The sequence below is a fragment of the Pectinophora gossypiella genome, chromosome 23 (assembly GCF_024362695.1).
Source record: "Pectinophora gossypiella chromosome 23, ilPecGoss1.1, whole genome shotgun sequence".
NCBI classification, from domain to species: Eukaryota; Metazoa; Arthropoda; class Insecta; order Lepidoptera; family Gelechiidae; genus Pectinophora; species Pectinophora gossypiella.
The window spans coordinates 9,098,842-9,123,720 of NC_065426.1; the positions used below are offsets into that span (position 1 = coordinate 9,098,842).

At 41.1% G+C, this 24,879-nt stretch overlaps 1 protein-coding gene and 1 long non-coding RNA gene across 4 annotated transcripts in view; one reads left to right on the forward strand and one right to left on the reverse strand.

Moving 5' to 3' along the window:
- LOC126377499 (uncharacterized) overlaps positions 1–24,879 on the reverse strand; it is a 228,018-nt gene that overhangs the window by 149,845 nt on the left and 53,294 nt on the right. For all 3 annotated transcript variants that reach the window (XM_050025234.1, XM_050025235.1, XM_050025236.1), the window contains exons 7-11: positions 12,529–12,620; positions 6,521–6,615; positions 4,488–4,611; positions 1,658–1,870; positions 764–934 (exon numbers count right to left, since the gene is read on the reverse strand). In XM_050025234.1, coding sequence (XP_049881191.1) covers positions 764–934; positions 1,658–1,870; positions 4,488–4,611; positions 6,521–6,615; positions 12,529–12,620 — 695 coding nt within the window. The remainder of the gene's footprint in view (positions 1–763; positions 935–1,657; positions 1,871–4,487; positions 4,612–6,520; positions 6,616–12,528; positions 12,621–24,879) is intronic.
- LOC126377645 (uncharacterized) overlaps positions 1–24,879 on the forward strand; it is a 350,458-nt gene that overhangs the window by 55,341 nt on the left and 270,238 nt on the right. The window lies entirely within an intron of this gene.

A 24,879-nucleotide genomic window follows, 5' to 3' on the forward strand; every position in this document is an offset into this window, starting at 1 on the left:
ATCATCGACCACGCCAGCGGAGTCGGCATCGGGGTCCAATTGTGCTTTAGTATATTTTTTTCGTGACTTATTGTAGCACAACACATAAGATAAGCTCGCGACTATAAAAAAAAAACCCAATCCGGTAAATCCATCGCAAGATGAACTAAGTACCTACACATCACCGAGCTTTCTGTTAGACCAACGTTTACGTGATAGATGGTGTGCAGTATCGCCGTCTATAATAGTCGGGCCAACTGTGTTTAAATAACTCGTTGGTGCAAGTCTGGTGCTGAGATTTAAACCGGCGCTCCCCGTCTGAGAAGCAAGCCGGTGTATGTCAACTATCTCGCCTTCACCAGCAATATCTCTCTCTTTATTTAAGAGCTGCGCTCTTGTCGGTGGATACTCCATAGATGGTGTAGAGCTGTGGTTGCCCCAATCGCCTTCCGTTCCGCAGTACACCGACCAATTTCTCAATCGGTGATGTTCTAGCTAGAGCCCTACCAGAATCCATTTCCTCGGCCTCCAACCAGTACTCATACCGCTACTGCCCGGCATCAGGGGTGCGCTTTTGAAGTAGCGGCACCTACTCGCTACGACACAAGATCCTCATAGAACCTAAGTAGCATTTTATAGGGTAGCTCGTGAGCTAGTGAGCTGCCCACTACGTTCTGCTAATCCTGGCGCTGTTTGGCAATACCAGCAATATAATGGTGGCTTATTGTAGATTTGCCGTTTATGGCATTACTTATGGTACACACTACTTGGCCGCACTACTCACCTCCAGAAGCTCATCTCCAACTTGATAAACCCCCAATCTATGTACAGGTCCGTTAGGTGCTATGGCCCGGATGTAATGCCTCGCCTGGACTTCCTTGCCTGCTACCACCCGGACAGTGCCTTCCAAAGAGATGCCGAGACCGCTGTCTTTCTCTTTTATTATCGTTCCCACCTGTTAGAAAGTGACGGATATATAAAAGTTGGTTGTGAATCTGTGAATGATAGCACCAATTAAATTTAAAGGCGGATACTTCTTTACAAAGTTTAATGCTTTTTAGGAGTTGTTTAAACAGGGTGTTAGTGACATCGTAACGAATACTGAGGCGGATGCTGATGATTCAGACCATGATTCTGAGTTAATACATACATACATAAACTCACGCCCGTAATCCCTAATGGGGTGGGCAGAGCCACAAGTAATCAAAGACAACTTGCAGCCACTGTTGATACGATGTCGTAAGCTGGATATGATGAACCTTATGGTGATAAGGGATCAGCCTATCGCCCATAACATTAGTCCATCATGTTAGATGACACAATCCCTCTGTCGGTTTTTACGACATGCCCGGGAAGACAAGCAGCTGAACGTTTTCTATGTTTTTTATTTGCTCCCAGAACAGCATAGAAGCAACAGTAGATTCTGAGTTAATATGCATGAGTAAGTAGTAACCGGTACCAACGGTTTAACGTGCCTTCCCAAGCACGGATCATCTTACTTTCGGAAAATCTGGTGATCAGCCTGTAATGGCCTCACCAAACTAGGGATCACAAATGGATTTTCGTGATATGTCCCCACCGGGATTTAAACCTCCGGGACTACGGACCACTTAGATATCTAATGGTGACTTATGTGAATTTCGCGAACGAGCATTTATGTAAGTCAGTCAATACTCACTATGATATCGTATTCGTACTGGTGTCCGGGCCAGTCGCGCTCCCCCAGCAGTATGTCCCGCCATTTGTCCTGGATCCTCCGGGCTTCCCTCTCAGACATCTCGTCGTCCCTCCCTATCACGATCTCCGCCTCCTCAGAGGGAGAGGTCGGTGAGGGCAAGTGAGGTTGGATCTCTGAGTCTGGTTCCGCTTCTATCACTGTTGATTCGTCGTACTGTAAAAAAAGCATAACATAAGCTTACGACTATATCCCAATAGGGGTAGACTGAGGTACATCTATCGCAAGATGAACCCACACCCACCCACCTCATCGAGCTTTCTGTTAGACCAACGTGATAGGTGGTGAGCCGTATCGCCGTCTGTAATGCTCGAGGCAACTGAACTGCATTCGAGTTTATCAGTTAGAATTCATGTTTGGATCAAAGATTTGTGCTCGGTTAACGACAGTAGGGTCGCTCCCTATCACATGTGACTTAAACGATAGCTGGCAAGGTGTTTAATTGTTTCAAGATAAATTATGAAATTCTGATTACTAAATAAACACAGATCTAAAACTAACGAAAATCATTTTCTTTTTCTATTTAACTTATTTATGAATTTTAATCAAGAAAAACTTGATAATAAATCCGACTTTTTGTCGCGTTTTTCTATGACGTCACATTGTGCTCTTTCATACAAATTCTATAGTAATTTCGTGTTATGACGTTTAGTAAAAAGTTACTGATTTGACTAGTTGGAAACTGACCTATTACGTATAGTTTATGCCTATGCCTACCCCTTCGGGGACACAGGCGTGATACCACGTTGACTCTACTGAACTACTACTACTACTATTAATAATGTAAATTCTAATCCCAAATGATACTGTTTAGTACATACATATCAATGACGGCCTCTGTGGCCCAGTGGTTGAGCGTTGGGCTCACGATTCGAAGATCCCGGGTTCAAATCCCGGTGGGGACATATCACAAAAATCACATTGCCATCCCTAGTTTGGTTAGGACATTACAGGCTGATCACCTGATTGTCCGAAAGTATTAAGCCGTTGATCCCGGTTACTACTTATTTACCTAAGTAGTACGTAATCGTTACACGAGCCATGTCAGGGGTCGTTGGTAATAATAACCCTGACACCAGGTTGTTAAGGTTGATCATCCACCTCACAACCTACACGATAGACGAGTACATAATGCACCTCCACTAGGCATGCAATTCAATTACGTTCCGTTCAGGTGTCTATTAAGTAGGTCCCGTATGTCTTCATTAGCTCCTAATTAATTAGTCTAGCCTAATTTATTAATGGTTCTGTGCTTGTATGCCTCTTGCACGTAGACGGTCTATTTCGGGCTATTAACCCATTAGGGTAGCCAGGCCCTAAAATAAAAAGGACTCGGCGTGTGTGTCGTGTTAAAATGGTGTTAGTGACATCGTAACGAAAACTTAAACTGGGTGATTCAGGCCATGATTCTGAGATGATATCAAGCGGAATTTTCCGTCGCAAAAGTATGGAACTGTAAATAATTTTCATGAATTTTCCAAAAGAAAATTCCATAACAACTCAGAATCATGGTCTGAATCATCCCCCTCAGTACTCGTTACAGTGTCACTAACACCCATACGTACTTGTATGGCAATCTGTACATACGGGGTGTAAGTGACATCGTAACGAATACTGAGAGGGATGATTCAAACCATAATTCTGAGTTGATAACAACTGGAATTTTCTTTTGGAAAATTCATGAATTCAGCTCATTACTTTGAGTTAATATCGAGCGGAATTTTCATTCGCAAAAGCGTAGATTTAAAAAAGAAAAACATAAAAGTCATGAAATTTGCGACGAAAAATTCCACTTGATATTAACTCAAAATCATAGTCTGAATCATCCCCCTCTGTATCCGTTACGATGTCACTAACATCCTGTATAGGTCCGGATATTTTGCCCTAAAGGCCGGAGATGTTTTTGCAATAGCCAAACATCCTGTTTTTGCAGCTGAGCTGTTGAAAAAACTATATATGTAGTCACACGCAGTTCGCTCTCCGCTCGCCTGAGCCCGCACGGGCCCTCGCTCTGTCGTCGTAGGTATCACCACTCCAACAAAAAGACGGACAGGCCTACACGCATTTTTTGCCGGAAACGACCGCATAAGCTAGACATGTGCGGCTAAAGCCAGACGCCTGGTCACCCTACCTGTACATAACAGTCTCATACAATCTTGTGTTCACACGATGAGGTTCATTAACCTCACAACCCAAATGATAGAAAAAGATTAGGTATAAAACAAAACCTTACAACTCAACACTGATCTTTTTCTTCTATCGTGTGGGTTGTGAGGTGAATTTCCAACCTCAGCACCCTGGTGTCAGGATTATTGGCTCCTGACATGGCACATGTAACAACTACGTACTCATCCTCACCTCCCATTTTTCACAGGGTCCGCTTACCTAACCTGAAGAATAGACAGGTCCGGATTTTACAGAAGCGACTGCCTGTCTGACCTTTCAACCCGCGAAGGGAAAACCAGCCCAAAACCGGTTAGGTCACATACCTCCGAAAATGCGTTTCTCGGGAATGTTGGTTTCCTCACGATGTATTCCTTCACCGCTGAACACATGATAATCATTTATGACGACTACGGAATACTTAGGTAAATCAGTAACCGGGACCAACGGACCACCTAACTTTCGGACACTGGTGATCAGACTGTAATATCCTACTTAAACCAGGGCTGACAGAGTGTTTCTGTGATATGTCTCCACCAGGATTCAAACCCGAGATCTTCGAATTGTGAGCTCAAATCTCAACAACTGGACCACGAAGGCCGTTACTCACCACACTAAAGCTATATTTGGCGAGTGAGGTGACGGAGGGGCTTGGCGGTTGTATCGGCGACCGGCGGCCATCTTGTGCAGCTAGCGCCCTCTGTAGCTTCTCAAACCCCGCTCCGCGGAGATACCTGTAACGTTACACGGGATCGTTAATTTCTTCGAGGCAATGACGTCATAAATCGTCTGAAACAGACGTATAAGGCCAATGGTGATTATAGCTCTAGCATGACGCGCAATTGCGCATACAGGACAGAAAGATTAGACTACAGCTTAGTGCGAAAGAGACCACGCACCGTTCTAGTCCGCAAATAGTGCGCCAAAGACCTTAAGCATAAAATAAAGAATAATACTACATCTAGAACGGTAACGCCGTACCAATTCGTATCAGGCGCCGACCTAACCCCCTCTGAGTCTTATCTCTCTCTATTTAAGAGCTGTGCTCTTGTCGGTGGAGTAATCGCCATTCCTCTCTTCTTCCCACCAAAACCTTCATTCACCTCCCGATACGACACGACCTGCACCTTCTCTTTTATTTGTTTCATAAATTTCTCCTAGGTCTACCCCCTCCCTCTCTTCCCTTCAATTTTTCCTTCTATGTATAATGTTTGTTATAAATGAATCGTGTCGTATCAGGTGGCCAATCATATTTCCTCTCCGGATCTCTAGTCTTCAATATGGTTCTCCTTTCTTCAACTTTTTCCAGCACTTTTTCATTTGACACCATTTCAGTCCAGCTTATACCGTACATCCTTCGCCAACACCACATCCCAAACGCTTCCAACCTCTCTCTGTCTCTCTGTGTCATGGTCCACGTTTCACTTCCATAGAGTGCACCCTCTGAGTCTTACTTTAGTCTTAAACAGCTGCAAGGGAGAGAGCGCGCATACTATGTCTCGCTCACACTTACGCGTCTTTAGCGCCTTATGACTAAAGTAAGACCCAGAGGGGGTGAGCTCAGCGTCCGATACGAAATGGTGCGGGACGGAGTGTTACCTTTCTATACGCGCTATTATTCTTTATTCTATGCTTAAGGTCTTTGGCGCACTATTTGCGGTCTAGGACGATGCGTGGTCTCTTTCGCACTAAGCTGTTGTCTAATCTTTCTGTCCTGAATGCGCAATTGCGCGTCATGCTAGAGCTATAATGGTCTCAAGCAATCAGGTTAGATTGATAATGGATTATGTGCTTGCGTGGTATGGTTCATTGCTCTTAGTGATCTCTCCAATTCATTAGGGCCTAATGAATAGTTTAATTCAAATTCAAAAATATCTTTATTCAGTAGGTAACATAGTTTCACTTTGAATCGTCAATCCGCCTAAAACTACTGCAGCTTCTCATAACCTGTATAGCCAAGGAAAAGAAGATGCAAGAAAAACCTCGGCACAGGGCCCTAGACGTTCTTTTAAAAAAATAAACATAAAATATTTTTATACAATTGAGTAATTTAGCTGCCTAATATCAGTTCTCAGACAGGTAATCCCATGCATTCATATCTTCTAAATAATCACTAAACTTAAGTATAATTATAATAACCTTTTTTGCAAAGTTTATGTTTAACTACTGTCTTAAAACAGTTGAAAGGCAAATTCTGATGACATGATACGATTTCAACGCCTTTATTTATTTATATAAAGTACTGCCACATTAAGCATTTACTTATCTCTAATCTTAAATTATAAAAGCCACACACGACATATTATAGACCACAGTAATGGCGTACATGGCTATCCGTAAGTTTAACAAAACTTTGTAACAATCAAAATTATGAACAATGTATATTTATATATCTAATATAAATGTTCTAAAAGCATTTTCTTCTTAGCTTACAAAATGGTTCATATACAGGGTGATAGTGACATCGTAACGAAAACTTTGAGGGATCATTCAGACCATGATTCTGAATTGACATCAAATGGAATTTTCCGTCGTCGTTAACGTAGTAAGTGGAAATTCGTGATCTCTGCCGACCGCAACGGGAAATAAGCGTGATCTTAATAATGTGTAATGTAAGGTAAAACAGTTATAATATTTCTTGACCTTAAAGCTTTGAGCCTGACGATGGGACCTTTAGCGTCGCGAAGTAACGCGACTGCCTTATGGTTCGTTACTCCATGGAGTGACACGCCATCCACCTGCAGACAGAAATAACACAGATTAACATAAAGCGGTTATAAAATTGTTTCATACTTTTCAGAGGGCGATTTTTCCGTAGTCGAATTTTAGTTTATAAACCTTTACTTTTTAACCCTATTGAAAGTTAACATAAACAGCCTATATACGTCCCACTGCTGGACACATACCTCCCCTCAATTAACCGTAGCTGGTATGGAGCATACTCCACCACGCTTCTCCACTGCGGCTTGGTAGAGGTGTTTTTACGGCTAATTGCCGGAACCAACGGCTTAACGTGCCCTCCGAAGCACGGAATCATCTTACTTTTTCGGACAGTCAGGTGATTCAAGCCTGAAAAGTCCTTACCAAACAAAGGAAAGTCTTACAAAGTGATTTCGACAATGTCCCCATCGGGAATCGAACCCGGACCCCTAGATCGTGAGCCTAACGCTCTAACCACTAGACCACGGAGGCTGTTATATGATATGAAGTTAATAGTGATAAAATTCCAAGTAGCAGCCGTCAGAATATGCAAAGTAAGCAATTTGCACCATATGCCATAGACATAGTGCCATAGCGGCACAATACCAAGAGCGTCCTCAGAATTCATAATTAAAGCAGACCACTCACTCACTACCGACAGCAAAACAGGCGACATTTTTTTTATTATAAAACGAATTTTGTACTCATCATCTCCCTAGCATTATCCCGTTTTTACAGAGTCCGCTTACCTAACCTGAAGATTTGACAGGTCCGGTTTTTTACAGAAGCGACTGCCTGTCTGACCTTCCAACCTGCGAAGGGAACCAACTCAATACTCACACACACACACAAAAAACACACACTCCAAAAAATGCATTTCTCGAGAATGTGGGTTTCCTGGCGATGTTTTCCTTCACCGCTGAGCACGTGATAATCTATTATGATCCAAACATTAATTCGAAAACAAATTCGACAATCATTGGTTAACGCCTGTGCTGGATTCGAACCTGCGACCTAAAAGTGAGAGGCACGCGTTCTAATAACTGGGCTACCACGACTCCAACATACCAAATCCTAAAACTCCTGGGAACTAATGTTAGGAATTAATATTTTATGTTTTTTTTAAAGAACGTCTATGGTCCTGTGCCGATTTTCTTGCAGCTTCTTTTCCCCGGCTACACATGTTGTGACAAACTGCAGTAGTTTTAGACGGATGAGACGTTCGTTATGTAAAAAATGACGATTCAAAGTGTAGCTATGTTACCTACTGAATAAAGATGTTTTTGAATTTACATTGGCAATAACGCACTTCATCCTATCACATCATATCACAGATGAAAAAATAATATTCTATTTAAATACAATCCAGTAAACAATACCCCAACTTTCTAATGTATCAATAAAGTTAAAAGGGTAACTTTGTTTATATTTTATTGGCCCTAAAGTTAACTTCATTAAATCGTTAACTCCATTAATTTTGAAACGAGATGATGCTAACTTTGCACAGAATAGACAAATAAATAGCAATGAATTGTAATTGCATGATTTTGGAAAATTTTGACTTGAAGTAGAGAAATTTTATTTTTAGCACACGTGGGTTTTTTCTGAACCGTATCTGTTATGGAACTTTCAGTTTTTTATGGAATTATTATCTTTATCAGAGAACAGATAAGGCCGATTATTGTGTTTGCATTTTGAAAAATTCTATTATAGCCTAATTGTCGAAATGTTTGCAAGAATCAAAATTTTATCACAAAAATCTCTGGAAGAAATCTCTTTGTTTAGAGATAAGCTTGCCTGTACTATCTGTTTTCTTTGTATGTTTCTTGTGTCTGGTTTATTGTGTACAAATAAATAAATAAATAAAAAATTGCGAATATTTTCCAGTTTCATGAGTAGACAGAGAAACTTACCTTTAGTAAAACACTTTTTACGAGCAATAAACGTCCACTAAAAAAAATATGTTGGAATCCAGGATTTGTGACCGATTAAGAGGTGGGTGTAGTATACACCTCTACTTACCCCTTTGAGGATACAAGCGTGATGCTATTACTATTTTCAAGCGGCATTTAGTTATTACTTATTTATCCTCTAAAATGTTTTTTTTTATTTATTTTTTTATTTCACACAACATATTTTTTATTGTGTCTACCTACAAAATGTAACGATAGACGATGAGTTACGGTGTCCTGTCGATAGGTTTATGAGACACTGTATTTTTATTGTGAAATGCTATATTGTTACTTTGAATAAATATTTTTCTTTTTATATAAAATCGAAGTTAAGATTTTTGTGCAGTTAGTACCGTCAATTTGCATGGCGCGCGGCCGACCTTGCCCGCTGCACCGCATTTGCATACGCCGATGCATATTTTGATACTTTCTTTCTTTCTCAGACGACGCCCTGAGCCAAGGTTCGCGCCCAACTTGGCACCCTCAGGCCTGTTGTCTTAAACGTTGTACCGGGTGAGAGCCTTCAGCGCTCCCCATTTGTCCGGCCAAGTAGTTGCCAAGTAGATGCCATCTGCGGCAAATCTACAATAAGTCACGTCAAAAAAAAAAATACTTTCTACGGCCTCCATCATGATGGAATGAAATGACGGAATCTAGACTTTTATCTGGTTTAGGCTTGATTTGTTCCAATATTGTATCTGTGTCTACTCTTACGGCATGATTGACATTAAAAAAAATATATATTTTTTTATTACCACACACAACATAATATTATACATAAAATTTACAATTATATTGACATTGGATCCGTGATAGTCCTGTTCGTAGAACGTGTGACTGTACATCTTAGTGTCACGGGTACTAATCCACTGAATTCAAATTCAAAATCATAATCAAATTCTGAATTCACTGGGTTTCATGGGAATTATATTGGGTCATGGGGAGTTACTACAATTTTATCTAATTCTCGAAGATAGGCTATCTGCGAAAATTCATATCTGTAAAAGTTAATATCAAGTAATTCCGTCGCAAAACACATGACTTTTTAAATTTTTAAAAATATTTTCAATTCTATACTTTTTTCGATGGAAAACTTATTTGGGTTCACAATTCGGCACCAATAGTCAGAACGACATAATTATAACGGTTCCCAAAATATTTTCAATTCTATACTTTTTCGATGGAAAACTTATGTGGGTTCACAATTCGGCACCAATCGTCAGAACGACATAATTATAACGGTTCCCAAAATATTTTCAATTCTATACTTTTTCGATGGAAAACTTATGTGGGTTCACAATTCGGCACCAATCGTCAGAACGACATAATTATAACGGTTCCCAAAATATTTTCAATTCTATACTTTTTCGATGGAAAACTTATGTGGGTTCACAATTCGGCACCAATCGTCAGAACGACATAATTATAACGGTTCCCAAAATATTTTCAATTCTATACTTTTTCGATGGAAAACTTATGTGGGTTCACAATTCGGCACCAATCGTCAGAACGACATAATTATAACGGTTCCCACTTTGAGAACATTCCCGACCCGGTACATTACTGGTTCAGTACGAATTGGCCCGCCAGTGTGGAGCCTGCACCCATAACACGCAGCCGAGCCAAAATTCCATGGCTCTTGGCTGACCTTTCCAACAAAATACATAATATGCCATTCTTTCAATTTATTACAGAAATCAAAATCATTTATTCAACATACTTATCATGCTTAAAACACATAATAACGGGTTCTTACCGCGTTTAAATCGGGGATATGAAACTCCCGATATTATGATAATAACCGCGTAAACTTAAAAACAATGTCATTATCATGGATAAACTTGTTACAGGTCATTTTAACATTTTTGAATTTACGTTATTTCGCAAAGTATTATGGCTGAGGAGAAGAAATGACAAGAAACTGCAACATTACAAGTTATTTAATAACGGAATACATTTAATACCAGTTATTTTTAATTAATTTTAATAAAGTAAGCTTCACGTGAGCTTTAAATTTATTTTCTGACAAATTCAAAATATTCAAGGTATTTTATTGTAAAAACGTATGGATTTTGTATCTTAAATAAATAATAATAATAATAACATGCGTAGTATTAATCCTTACTCTATAGTTTAAGTCCCATGTAATAGGGGACGAGCCTATTGGCATTAACCGGGCACAAAACCACATTTTATTAATGTGTTATTAATGTTACACCAACCAACGATTAACGAACCAACAACCAAATCAACCAACGAGTACCGAATTTGTATTAGAATTCATGTTTGGATCATAAATGATTATCACGTGCTCAGCGGTGAAGGAAAACATCGTGAGGAAACCCGCATTCTCGAGAAATGCATTTTCGGAGGTATGTGACCTAACCTGTATTGGGCTGGTTTTCTCTTCGCGGGTTGGAAGGTCAGACGGGCAGTCGCTTCTGTAAAAAACCGGACCTGTCAAATCTTCAAATATTAATATTAATTTATTAATATATTTTTATTTTCTTCTTCTTCGGGCCGCCCAAATTGTACTGTATTCATGTGTTATGTCTGATTGTTGAAATTTAGTTCTGTGGAATAAAGTATATTTGATTTGATTTGATTTTGATCTTCAGGTTAGGTAAGCAGAGCCTGTGAATAACAGGGTAACGCTAGGGAGATGATGATTAATGTTACACCAACGGAATAGCACCAATGAGTTATTAATTTATCTTAAGTGCAGTTTTCACTAACACAGTTGCGTCGACCATTATACACGGCGATACAGCACGTTGGTCTATCAAAAGCTCAGTTGGGTTTGGGTACTCAATTCATCTTGCGATGGATGTATCTTTTTATACCCCAATTCGTGAGCATTTGTCATGTTTTATATGGAAAACCTAGCGACCCGCCCCGGCTTCGCTTGGGTGCAATGCTGAGGAAAAAATGAAATTATTTACGACATCACATTAAAAACCTCAAAAATGACAGAATTTCTCCACTATTTAATGGATGTTATTATACATATAAAACTTCCTCTTGAAATACTATCTATTAAAAAACCGCATCAAAATCTGTTGCGTAGTTTTAAGATTTAAGCGTACATAGGGATATAGGGACGGAGAAAACGTCTTTGTTTTATAATATGTAGTGATGTAAGATTTCCTTCAGCATTTTCGTACGTCCTCATCTCGTCTGAACGAGGAAACGAAAATAAAATAGATCCTTTGAACCTTTACTAAATAAGGTTAATAAAATGAAATAAAAATAATGTTCATTTCTCTCACTAGCTTAGAACTTAAATACAATATCCAATGTATATGGGTACAGATAAATGAAGCAGGCGAGAGACTGGTGTCTCTGATAGGAGTAGGCCTGTGTTACAGATCACCAGGCCCTGACCTTCGGACATTACGGAATAGAAAAGGTTGAATGACAATAAAGATACGTATAGAGTGTGGAAAACTCCACCTATTTCGTAAGTTATTCGCACGCTGCCGGATGAGGGCTACCCCGATACCGACCCCGCCGGCATGGTCGACGATTTCCCTCAATCAGCGTTTATCGCAATCGACCCACTAGGGTCGATTAATTCTTTCAAATACTTTTCCTCTCAGACGACGCCCTGAGCCGGGGTTCGCGCCCAACTGGGCAACCTCAGGCCTGTTGTCTTAAACGTTGTACCGGGTGAGAGCCTTCAGCGTTCCCCATTTGTCCGGCCACGTAGTTAATGCCATCTGCGGCAAATCTACAATAAGTCACGTCAAAAAAAAAGAGATCCAGGTGCTGATTGTCTTGCCAAATAGTTAATGTACGAGAAAGCATTGATATAGTACATTTGTAAACAATGATAATGAAATGAATTATAAATATTTATTGAGCCCTTGCTCTTTATAATATCTTTATAGAACGCTTGCCTCTCACTTTGAGGACGCAGGTTAGAATCCAACAAAGGCTATTCGAACCAGGGACCTCCCGATAGGCTGACCTCCTTAATGTCATTACAAAAATGTTTACCTCGACAATCCTATCGTTGACCTGTATCTTCCCACAGAGGTCAGCAGCACTGCCTTCGCTGATGCTCTTCACGAAGATTCCGCTCAGCTCCTCTGCAACAAGACAACACTGTATACAACAACACCATCAACACCCTCTATGTCCCACTGCTGGGCACAGATAGACTTAAATTTGCTGTATTTTTTATTTTTATTTAACTTTTCAAAAGAAAGCTACTTTTTTTCTTACAAATAATTATTAGCTTCAAAATGGCGGGACCAATTGCTTAATGTTGAAATTGCATATTAGTAGATATACTACCTATCCACTACTATTTGATACCTAAACTAAAAAATCTAGTACCTTTCTCATTCAAAAGATATACCTACACGTTAAACACTGGTCGCCATTTTGTTCGGTCCCGCCATCTTGACGACAAGATGGCGGGACCGGACAAAATGGCGACCGGAGCTAGATAATTGCTACATACATATTTGCTACCTATCCAATACCTTCTAAAACTGCAATCAGATTGTAATTACAGTAATATCAGAAATATTAACATGAACTCCTGACATTTTGACGCTAATAAATAATTTCGCCAAACTGATTACAGTTTGTTGGCGTGCGCTCTTATACCTATTAAATGAGTATACATTGGCGCTAATTCCTGTAAACACCCGCCGAAAAGGAAAGGGATGGATGATTGACACCTCTTAATTTAAGGAAGAATGAGTAAATGCAAGGTATAACTTAAAGTAAAATTAGGAGGTGTCTGCAGGGATCGAGGCCATTGTGTATTACATAATGAAAGTTATTGTAAACTGTTCTAAGGGAGAAGAGTACACGTTTATCTAAATATATAAAAGGAGAAACTGACTGACTGACATATCAACGCACAGCCTAAACGGCTAAATGTAGGTACTTGAAATTTGGAAGGGACGTAGCTTAGGTATCGTAGAGGTGCACTAAGAAAGAAATTCCCGGAATTCCCACGGGAACGGGAATTAGCGGGAAAATCCTTTTGTATGAAAAATCTAAACCGCTTAAGTTAGACGCTTGAAATTTGGCATGCAGATACCTTAGTTAACTTAAAGCTTAGTTGCAACAGGATATTGCAAAATTCCTACGGAAACGGGAGTTAGCGGGAAAAAACATTTGTATGAAAAAATCGAAACCGCGTAAAATAGATGTTTTCAATCTAGCCTGCATGCATCATCATCATCAGCCGTACGACGCCCACTGCTGGGCATAGGTCTCCCCCAAGGATCTCCACGACGATCGGTCCTGCGCTGCCCGCATCCAGCGGCTTCCCGCGACCTTCACCAGATCGTCGGTCCACCTTGTAGCGGGCCTACCCACTGAGCGTCGTCCGACACGTGGTCGCCATTCCAGAACCCTTCCGCCCCAGCGGCCATCGGTTCTCCTCGCTATGTGTCCTGCCCACTGCCACTTCAGCTTTGCAATTCTCCGAGCTATGTCGGTGACTTTAGTTCTCCTGCGGATCTCCTCATTTCTGATTCGATCAAGCAGGGAAATACCGAGCATAACTCTCTCCATTGCTCGCTGAGCGACACCGAGCCTCCTCACGAGACCCATAGTAAGCGGCCACGTCTCACTGCCGTAGGTCATCACTGGCAACACGCACTGGTCAAAGACTTTCGTCTTGAGACACTGAGGTATTTTGGACGAGAAGATATTCCGCAGCTTCCCGAACGCTGCCCATCCGAGTTGGATCCGACGAGAGATCTCTTTCTCGAAGTTGGACTTACCTAACTGGATTATTTGTATTGGAGCATGCATGCATACATTAGTGAATATAAAGTTTGAAAAATGGGAGTTAGCACACAAACATCTCTCTTTTATAACACGCCACGCGGACGAAGTCGCGGGCAAAAGCTAGTTTTATTTAAGTATGCACCTTTTACTAATTATTATTACAAAAAATAATTGCTAAATACCACACTGTTAAAAATGGCTTAACATCTTTTACGATACTATTAGAACATCTATTACAATACTATTACAATACCTTTGGTTTACGTTAATTTATAAGTTAGATTTTTTTACAGCCTCAAGGGATCGCGGACGTAAATAAGCATTAAATAAGTATAAGTATTATGTATAAATAAGTATTTGATATCTCCACGCGTTACCGAAGAAAATAATCTTGACAAACAGACGGACGGACGGACGAACGAACGGACGGACAGGCAACAAGTGATAAGGGTTCCGTTTCTCTTTTTTTAAGCTTCGGAACCCTAAAAACGGGATAATCTGACGCTCTCGTTAAATATCGCAATCTTAGGATGTTGATACGAAGAGTGGCTGCAAGTGAGTGATTGATTTTTTTAGTAAGCGAGTGAGTGATGTAACTAAGTAAACTGAACTTTTAAATGCTTTGAAAGAAAAGAGAATATATTGATGGATCTCAAGCAAGAGCTCCTGACCCAGTTTCATGTTTGTTGACAGGGGTACAGATTTATAGTGGGTAGTAGTGGAGGTTTTGTTCAGAGTTGCAGAGGTGCACTGTTCATCGTAATTATGATGGATAAAACTTTAAAATAAGAACATATTTTAATTATTATTAAACAGGGTGTTAGTGACATCGTAAAGAAAACTTTTAACGAAAAAATGGAATTGATATCAATTGGAATTTTCCGTCGCATAATGGAACTGAAAATAATTTTAAAAATCACAAAAATTTACAATAATTTTTACATGAAAAACGGGATAGTGAAGAAAATGACAGGTATAACTTAAAATAAAATTAAATGGTAAGCACTGGAATCTGTTCCATTGTATTTCTATTCTACATCATGGATAAATCATGCGCACACTTTTGTTGTACAACTTGGATATTGGCAAAGTTGTAAACGCGTGACTGAGGGTAGGAGATTGTTTTTCAAGAGGTACATATTGCGGGGAAACTTTGAAACGTATTATCGGATTGTTGTGTTCGATCCTCAATTTAGTTCAGCTGATAGTTTGGTCATACCCCGGACACTTCATACAAAACACCTCTTCTTCTTCTCTTCTATCGTGTGGGTTGTGAGGTGGAGTACCAACCTCATCAACCCTGGTATTAGGGTTACCATTGAGCCGCCAAACGACTGCTTACTTACATCAGTAAGTAGTAACCGGGACCAACGGCTGAACGTGCCTTCCGAAGCTCGGATCATCTTACTTTTTGGACAATCAGGTGATCAGCCTGTAATATTCTAACCAAACTAGGGATCACAAAGTGATTTTTGTGATATTTCCCCACCGGGATTCGAACCCGGGACCCCCGGATCGTGAGCCCAACGCTCAACTACTGGACCATGGAGGCCGTTAACACCTCGTTTTACACAGACACTATAGTGTCTGGAATTAAGCACGGATTGTCCGGAAGTAAATACGGATCGTCTTACTTCCGGACAATCAGGTGATCAGCCTGTAATGTTCTAACCAAACTAGGGATCACAAAGTGATTTTTGTGATATGTCCCCACCGGGGTTCGAACCACTGGACCACGGAGGCCGTAGGCGTTAGGCGGCACTGGCAATTATTTTTTTATTTTGAGTGTCGGGTCTGGTTTAACGTAATATATTAATTTCTAACAGCTTCCGTGGTCTAGTGGTTAGAGCGTTAGGCTCACGATCTGGAGGTCCGGGTTCGATTCCCGATGAAGACATTGTCGAAATCACTTTGTGAGACTGTCCTTTGTTTGGTAAGGACTTTTCAGGCTTGAATCACCTGATTGTCCGAAAAAGTAAGATGATTCCGCGCTTCGGAGGGCACGAGCCGTTGGTCCCGGCTATTAGCCGTAAAAAACACCTCCAGCAACCCGCAGTGGAGCAGCGTGGTGGAGTATGCTCCATACCCCCTCCGGTTGATTGAGGGGAGGCCTGTGCCCAGCAGTGGGACGTATATAGGCAGTTTATGATATGATTAATTTCTAAACGACACAGTCCTGCGGCAATTTGTTAATTAGATGTTTGATAAGCTAATGCTTGCCAAACTGAATGTTTTGTAACATGACACAATGTTGGGATCCTTGAAAGAACCGGCTCGAAGGACCAATTTGTTGGGATCCTTGATAGCAATAAATAAAACTAGCGGACTGTAACTATATCGCTGTCTATTAAGGTGATTCGTTTTCCATACAAAAGTTGATGCAGTGCTACAGGAAAACGGATAGAGGAATATTGTTATAAAACCGATAAATAGTAATATTTTGGTGTATTATTTTCGCAAACTAACAAAAATTTAGGGTCCGAATACGAGAAGTACCATATTTCAGACCCTCAATTTTGATCAATTCTACATTTGTAGTGGTGCAGATTACAGTGTATTTGCTGAGCGTGTAGAGGTGTCAATGTTAGTTTGTGTGCGTGATAGTTTTTTTTTTTTCTAAAGGCTTTGACTACTTGACAAGTGTAATAGAATGTCAGTGACAATTTATAAAGAGATTTTGTATGAAGAGAATAAATATAAATAAAAAACTAAAAATACTACAATCTGAGAAAAGGAATATTGGAAAAATATTTCTGTAATAACGTATCTTATTTAAACATTTTTTAAATAATGGGTAAATACCGTGTTTTAAAAGAGGACATATATTATAATAAAAAATCAATACATAAAATGAAATGGCTGTATGGGCATAGTTCCCTTTGCCTTACCCTTCGGGGAAAACCAAATCAAAAAAGAAGTTGTTGCATTTGCCGGCCTAAATAGTAGTCATTTATAATTAATTGTTTTTCCATCCAACATACAGATTTATTTATATTCTCTTTGCCGCGGACTTTTTGGTGGGACCGGGAACGGGAAGGTTGCTTTCTTCATTGAATAATCTAAATAATCAATACGAAGTGGTGTTTTGTGGTTAATGATCACATTAATAAAGTATTATTGATTGATTGATTAGTCGGAAAACATTCCCGATAGTATACTGTAGGAGACAAGGCTGACCGTTAATATAAAAGCCGGCACGCCCCGCCGCTCAGGCTCACTTTGCCTTCGCCTGTCAGCGCGTGCGGACGTCTTTTGGATTACGTATCGTACTTTATGCATATTTTTCTGTTTTTCTATTTTACTTGGGTGTGTAAATTTAATGCTTGTGTATTTTTAAAATTATATTTGTTAGGGATTTATTTGCCTTTTTTTAAAAAAATATTTTCCCTCTGGATTCATAAGATCAGAAGTGGGATAGAAACACGTGATTCTATCTTGCAGGCTACTCTGATTTTGTGTTTACCGGTGTGAAAAGCTAAAAAAAATAAAAAAAAAAATAAAAGGTAAACAAACATGTCTGACCGCGATTATCGTGAACGTGAGCACCGTAGAAGTCGTTATAGCAATCGAGAGGAACGGCGACGTAGCAGGTATAGCGACCGTACCCCGGATGGTAGTTTAAGGCGTAAAATGGACGCGATGTTGGCTCGCATAGGGGAACTGGAGGGTCGGCTTGCCGTAGGAAGCGCGTCGCCGCCGGTGCAACGTGATGTTAGATCCGCGTCATCGCCGCCTAGACATCGTGAGACAAGTAGATGCATAGCGCCACGTCCGACTGATAAACCGGTGTCTCCAGCGGTGCGTCGCGCGGAACGTTCTATGACGCCGCCACCTCATCCGCGAACGCCTGATGTGTCACAACAGCAAATATCCTACCAACCGATGGCTGCTGAGTCGGAGCGTGTAACTAGTGAAGTGAATGCGCCATCCACCGTAACCGATCGTATTGTGGACGCTATTCGTTCGATTAATACGGTTGTGAGATCTAACCAGCCCTATTACATTTCAAACTTTGACCCCAGTTTACATAACATTGAAGATTGGTGCGAGGAGGTGGATCGCGCAAAATCACTTAATAACTGGAGCGATTACGAGTGTCTCTCGCGGATAGGAAATTGTTTAAAAGGAGAAGCCAGAACCTGGTTGAACGAGTGGGTAACGTCTGAGCGTAATTGGACCAATTTTAAGACAGAGTTTAAACCATTATGCCCTAAAACACCGGACGTTGCGAACATCTTGTTTGAGGTTATGTGTACGAGTTCAGATAGTTTTAACACATACGCTGACTACGCTCGTCGTTCACTTCTTCGTCTGCGTATAGTACGAGGGCTTAGTGATGAACTTATATCGGCAATTATTATTCGCGGAGTTACTGACCCGCAGATTAGGGCGTCTGCTACGAATGCCAAACTGCAACCTAATAATCTAGTTGAGTTCTTTTCTACATACGTGAAGCCCAGCACCGCGAAAGGGGTCTCCACGCGGGCCGCGTCTTTAAATACAAATAACGCGTCGAAAAATAAAAACATACCTAGTTCATCTCAAAGAAAACGACGTTTTGACGACGGGAGGTGTTTTTTGTGCGGCCAGTCGGGGCACAGACAGTCGAACTGTAGTAAAAGATTTAAGTCAAACTTAGACGACAGCTCGTCTACGGTTACTACAAATAATAAGCCGAAATCTGTTTTTGTACCGACAAAGCCCGATACGTGCTCGTTCTGTAAAAAGTCGGGACATAAAGTTGAGAATTGTTTTGCCAAACAAAAGTCCGAATCACGTAACAAAAATAACGTCAACTTCTGCCGCGAAAATCAAGTCACCCGCAATAGTGACGTTATCGTCGCTGTCGTTCAGGGCGTGCCAGTCGATGTTCTTATAGACAGTGGATCAACAATATCCCTCGTATCCCGGGATCTGCTGAAACATTTTAAGTGTACGCATAAGCCAACGTTCCGTATATTGAAAGGGATCGGTAGTCAGGAAATTGAGAGCACTTCTTATGTGACGTTGCCAGTTGAGTTTGACGGTATAACCCTTGAAGTTGATTTATTTGTGGTTGCTTCTGAATATATGAACACACCAGTCATAGTGGGCACGGATGTCCTGAATAGGGAGGGTGTCTGTTATGTCCGCACACGCGACGCCCAGATACTTACAAGGGAGGTGACCGAATCAGACCGGGTTATGACTATTAATTCTGAGGAGTCTATTCCTATTAACACGCCTCTAGTTGACAATGAATTGCAACAGTTGTTGGCAATTATACATGAGTTCTCCCAATTTTTTATATCGGGAACTGCCACGTCTACCGTAAATACGGGAAGCATGACTATCAAACTGAAGAATGATACCCCTGTGAATTACCGACCTTACCGTCTCTCTCACGCCGAGACCCTTCGCGTGCGTGAAATCATCAAAGATTTGATGGAAAAGGGGATCATCCAGGAATCTGAATCTGATTATGCCAGACCGATCTTGCTGGTCAAGAAGAAAGACGGATCAGACCGCATGTGCGTTGATTTTCGGAAGTTAAACGAAGTAACTGTAAAAGACCGATTTCCCTTACCGAGAATCGACGATCACATAGACCGTCTAGGGCGAAACAAGTTCTTTACGAGTTTAGATATGGCGACGGGATTTCACCAGATTCCTGTGGAAGAGGAATCAGTTCATTTGACGGGCTTCGTGACGCCTGAGGGGCATTTTGAGTACCTAAAAATGCCGTATGGACTTGCAAATGCCCCGGTCGTTTACCAACGCATCATCGCTAAAACACTCCAGAAGTACATTGAATCTGGTGAGGTCCTCGTCTACATTGATGATGTCCTTATTTTGAGCCAGACAGTAGATCGTGGTATAGTTCTTTTACGTGAGGTATTAGCAACGCTGACTGACGCGGGATTTTCCATCAATCTCAAGAAATGTTCCTTCCTCTCACCCTCAATTGAATATTTAGGCCGTAGTATCAGCGAGGGTCAGGTACGGCCGAGCAGTGATAAAGTCAGAGCTCTATTAGAGGCTGAAGAACCGCAAAATGTTAAGCAGGTTCGGCAATTTATGGGTTTGGCTAGTTATTTCCGGCGATATATACCTGGTTTTGCTCAAAAGACAGCCTGTATTGCGGCTTTAACACGTAAAGGTGTAGCGTTTAAGTGGGGAACGGAACAAGAAGTCGCGCGTAAGGATGTACTCGAACACCTGACCAGTGAGCCAGTGCTTGCAGTTTATGACCCTTCGTTGCCGATCGAAGTGCATACAGATGCGAGCTCGGTCGGTTACGGAGCCATACTTCTGCAGGTTCATGAGGGCGGACACAAACGAGTGGTTGCTTACTATAGCAAGCTAACGCAGGGTGCTGAAAGTAAATACCACTCGTACGAGCTTGAGACCCTTGCGGTGGTCAAGGCTTTACAGCACTTCAGGCACTATCTTGTGGGTGTGCACTTCACTGTAGTCACCGACTGTAATGCGCTAAAGCTTACTCAGCGCAAGAAGGATCTGCTTCCCAGAGTGGCTCGGTGGTGGGTATACCTACAAGATTTTGACTTTGCCTTGGAATACCGAAAGGGGTCACAGATATCACACGCTGACTACTTGAGCCGGAACCCTGTCAATGTGTGCACGGTTCAGAAGCCACTGAACTGGGCGCAGATTGCTCAGGCTTCTGACGAAGAGACGCGGACTCTCATTCAACAATTGAATGATGGTCAGCTAGATGCAAGTCGGTATGTCGTTAAAAACGATATTTTATACGTCAAGATTACACCGACGGGTGAACCATCTCGTCTTCTATGCTATATCCCTAAGGGGCATAGACTCAGTTTACTACGAGTGTTCCACGATGAACATGAACATCCTGGAGTAGATAAGACGGTTGACTTGGTTACAAAACATTTTTGGTTCCCGGGTTTACGTAGTTTTGCTCAAAAATATATTGCGCACTGTATAGTGTGTATTTCCCACAAAAAGGTGGCGCGATCTCCGCTACAGCCTATTCACTCTTGGGAAAAACCAGCAGCACCCTTCGAAACTATCCATATGGACGCTTTAGGACCGCTTCCAGAGGTAGATGGGTATCGATATGTTTTAATAGTCATCGATGCATTTTCTAAATTTTCCCTTCTCTACCCGATGTATCGACAGGACTCTAATGAGTTAAAGCGCCACGTAACCAACGTGATCTCATTGTTTGGGTCTCCTAAATTAGTCGTCGCCGACAGAGGGCGCATGTTCCAGAGCACCGAATTCCTGGGTTGGGTCAAGGACATGGGATGCGAGGTCCATCTTATTACGCCAGAGATGCACCAATCTAATGGGCAAGTAGAACGCTACTGTAGGACAGTTTTAAATATGATTCGTATTGAAGCAAACTATCGACAGCAGAGGTGGCCTAGTGTCATATGGAAGCTTCAGCTTGTTCTGAATATCACCCGACATAGAACAACACAATACTCCGCTCTTAATTTACTTGTAGGCATTGATGCAGCCACACCTCTCATCCGCAGCCTAGTGCGCGATGTGGCTCTTGAGGGTTCCAGTCCAAATAGAGAGGCTTTGCGTGAGATGAGTCGCCAGACAGCATCAGAACGTCTCAGGTCGAATCAGCAAAGTCAAGATGCGTATGTGAACCGGGGAAGAAAGTCTCCTCGGGGCTTTGAGTTAAATTCCTTAGTTTTTGTTAAAAAGCAGGCGCAGTCAACAGGAAAACTGGACTCCGGCATGCGTGGCCCATACCGTGTGGTGAAAATTCTGCCGCACGGACGATATGAGCTGCAACTCCTGGCCGGTTCCTATGGGAAGTTGACACAAGCGGCGGCGGAGTATATTATCCCATGGCGTGGAGAATGGACTCCTGATGTGTGTGCCACTTACTTCGATGGTGAGTTGCGTGGCCACTTAAGGGCAGGTTGCAAACTGTTTTTAAGTGAGACTCCGGAAAAAGCTAACGTCGTGCTTCTTTTCTGGATGTACAGTTGTTAGGATCGTACCGATTTCCTAACGATTGTGGCCTAAGATATGCTAACGTCGTGCCTATGTCTTAGTTGGCTGAGCTATGCTTAACGTCGTGCCTATGACTCATGCCTCGATTAAGTTATGCTAACGCCGTGCCTATGACTTAATCCATTCTTTTTGTGACGTTTTGCACCTTATTTGTACGACGGACGCGTTGTATGTGTGAGATGTTAAGCGTTGCCTTTTTTTTTTTTTTTTCCTTTAAGTTTATCTGTGAATGTATTGCTGATTTTTTTTTTGTTTGTTTTGGGTATGCAGGTGCAGCCATGGATAACGATGAGTTTAGTACTCTGACCACACAGCGCCATGATCAAGATGAGCTAGATTCTGAGGTGTTCTCAGAATTAACTTCAGAACCACACGTGGACGACGGGCAGCAACCGTCCACTTCAGGAATGCAGAGAGCTACAACTCCCTCAGCCATGAGTACCGTTGAAAAGGAGCCAGAAGACTGTGTCCTACCCACCACTAGTTCCCGACCAGGACTGTCGATGCCATTACTCGACTAGAAGAGCCGGAGAAATAGAAGGAGCCCGAGGACGGTCTCCTGTCAGGAGAGGCCGTGTAGGAGACAAGGCTGACCGTTAATATAAAAGCCGGCACGCCCCGCCGCTCAGGCTCACTTTGCCTTCGCCTGTCAGCGCGTGCGGACGTCTTTTGGATTACGTATCGTACTTTATGCATATTTTTCTGTTTTTCTATTTTACTTGGGTGTGTAAATTTAATGCTTGTGTATTTTTAAAATTATATTTGTTAGGGATTTATTTGCCTTTTTTTAAAAAAATATTTTCCCTCTGGATTCATAAGAATACATAAATCGGAATATTCAATAAACAAAGTGTACCTATCTATTTTCGCTTTGCGCCAACAAGCCGCTTACTTCGTTTGGGGTTCGGAGTAGGAGTCTGCTCCGAGGGTGGGGGCTTAGGTTTCATCATTTCATTAATCATCATCAAGAAAAAAAAACACAAGACATGGCTGTATGTTCATAGTTCCCTTTGCCTTGCCCTTTGGGAAAAAAAATAAGATAAATTTTGAAATTCTTATGTATAATAAACAAACATCACAGACATCATGACAGATCTAAAACTAACGAAAATCTTTTTTCTTTTTTCTATTTGACTTATTTATGAATTTTAATCAAGAAAACGTGATAATAAGTTCGACAGCAACCAGTTCAGGTCCCCGAAACAGCCCATTTCAGGCCGCGTATATAATATGGAAATACTACTTCAATACGTCCCAGCCTCGTCTTTTTTTAACGTCCTCGTTATAAAAAGACGTCCTAACCTGAACTAACTAACCTAAGAATAAACACCACACGTAAATATATGTCCAGAAATGCGCTGTGAGTCGTCTGGACTGGGCGCGAAAACAACATAGAATTCGATTAGGTGCTAAGTGTCCCGCATGCTATCACCAGCTGTCACTGACATACGTATGAAGTCCCGCGGATTTTATTGGAACTAAATGACAAGTCATAATAATTATATGCGGATACTGCGACATCAGCGCCGTGCTTGCGGGACGTCCTGAAGCGCTATTACATCTTTCAAACGCGATGCGACAAAGTTTGAACCGACGCAATTTAGGAAAAATCTACCTTATTATTACTGTACTGTGATCGTTATTTGTAAAATCATACAATACATATACACAATTCTTTATACACAATATAATTATTATGACATATTGTGGACTTTTCGGTATACCTACAAAAAAGGAACAATTCAACCATACGTTGTTTTGTTATATCTCAATGGGCTCAGGCAGCGTTTTCGCCGAAAGCTCCAAGTCGGCTATATTTGTAACGATAATTATGTTTGACATTCATCATCATTTTTGAACCATTTTATACAAAAAAAAATACTTGTATAAATTATAAACCCTAAAGCACGCCCATGAATCACTCTACTCATTGGTGAAAACCGTATGAAAATCCGTTCAGTAGTTTTTTAGTTAGCCGCATGTTCACTGATGCGATTAATGCCTGTTAGAATTTTACAAAATAAAAAATACGGAAATTACGGAAGGTACTTTAGTGCAAAGTAAATTATTGTATACTTAATTATAATATTATTGGTAAAAGTGATACTTTTTGAAAATTCCGTAACAAATAGACGGGTTCGCCAAATTCAATTGTAAAAAAAAAATACAAAAAGTAAAAACAATTAAAACATGCAGTTGGGTTTGAACCGTGAACCTTAAGAATGGCGGCTACTGCTTTACCAAATGTGCCATTTAGAAGTTAGAAGTAGACTTCAAATTATGCATCTCTTTTAATAGCTAACCTAGTTCGCATGTGTGTGTGACAGCTTCGTGTTTGTACACAAATTGAAATGACACCAACTTTTGATGCAATGTTTCAATATGATATCTTCAGTAAATACTTCAAAATTGTAGCTTAACTTAAAGATAATGTATGTAAGATTTCGCCACCTAACATTTCACTGGGTCAGAACTCAACACTAAACGAATAAATGGAAAAAAATACGAAAACTGCAGAAGTAACGCCATCTACTGACGCAGCGTTACCTAGCTGACTGAAACACATCACCTTAATTCCAAAATATTACAATA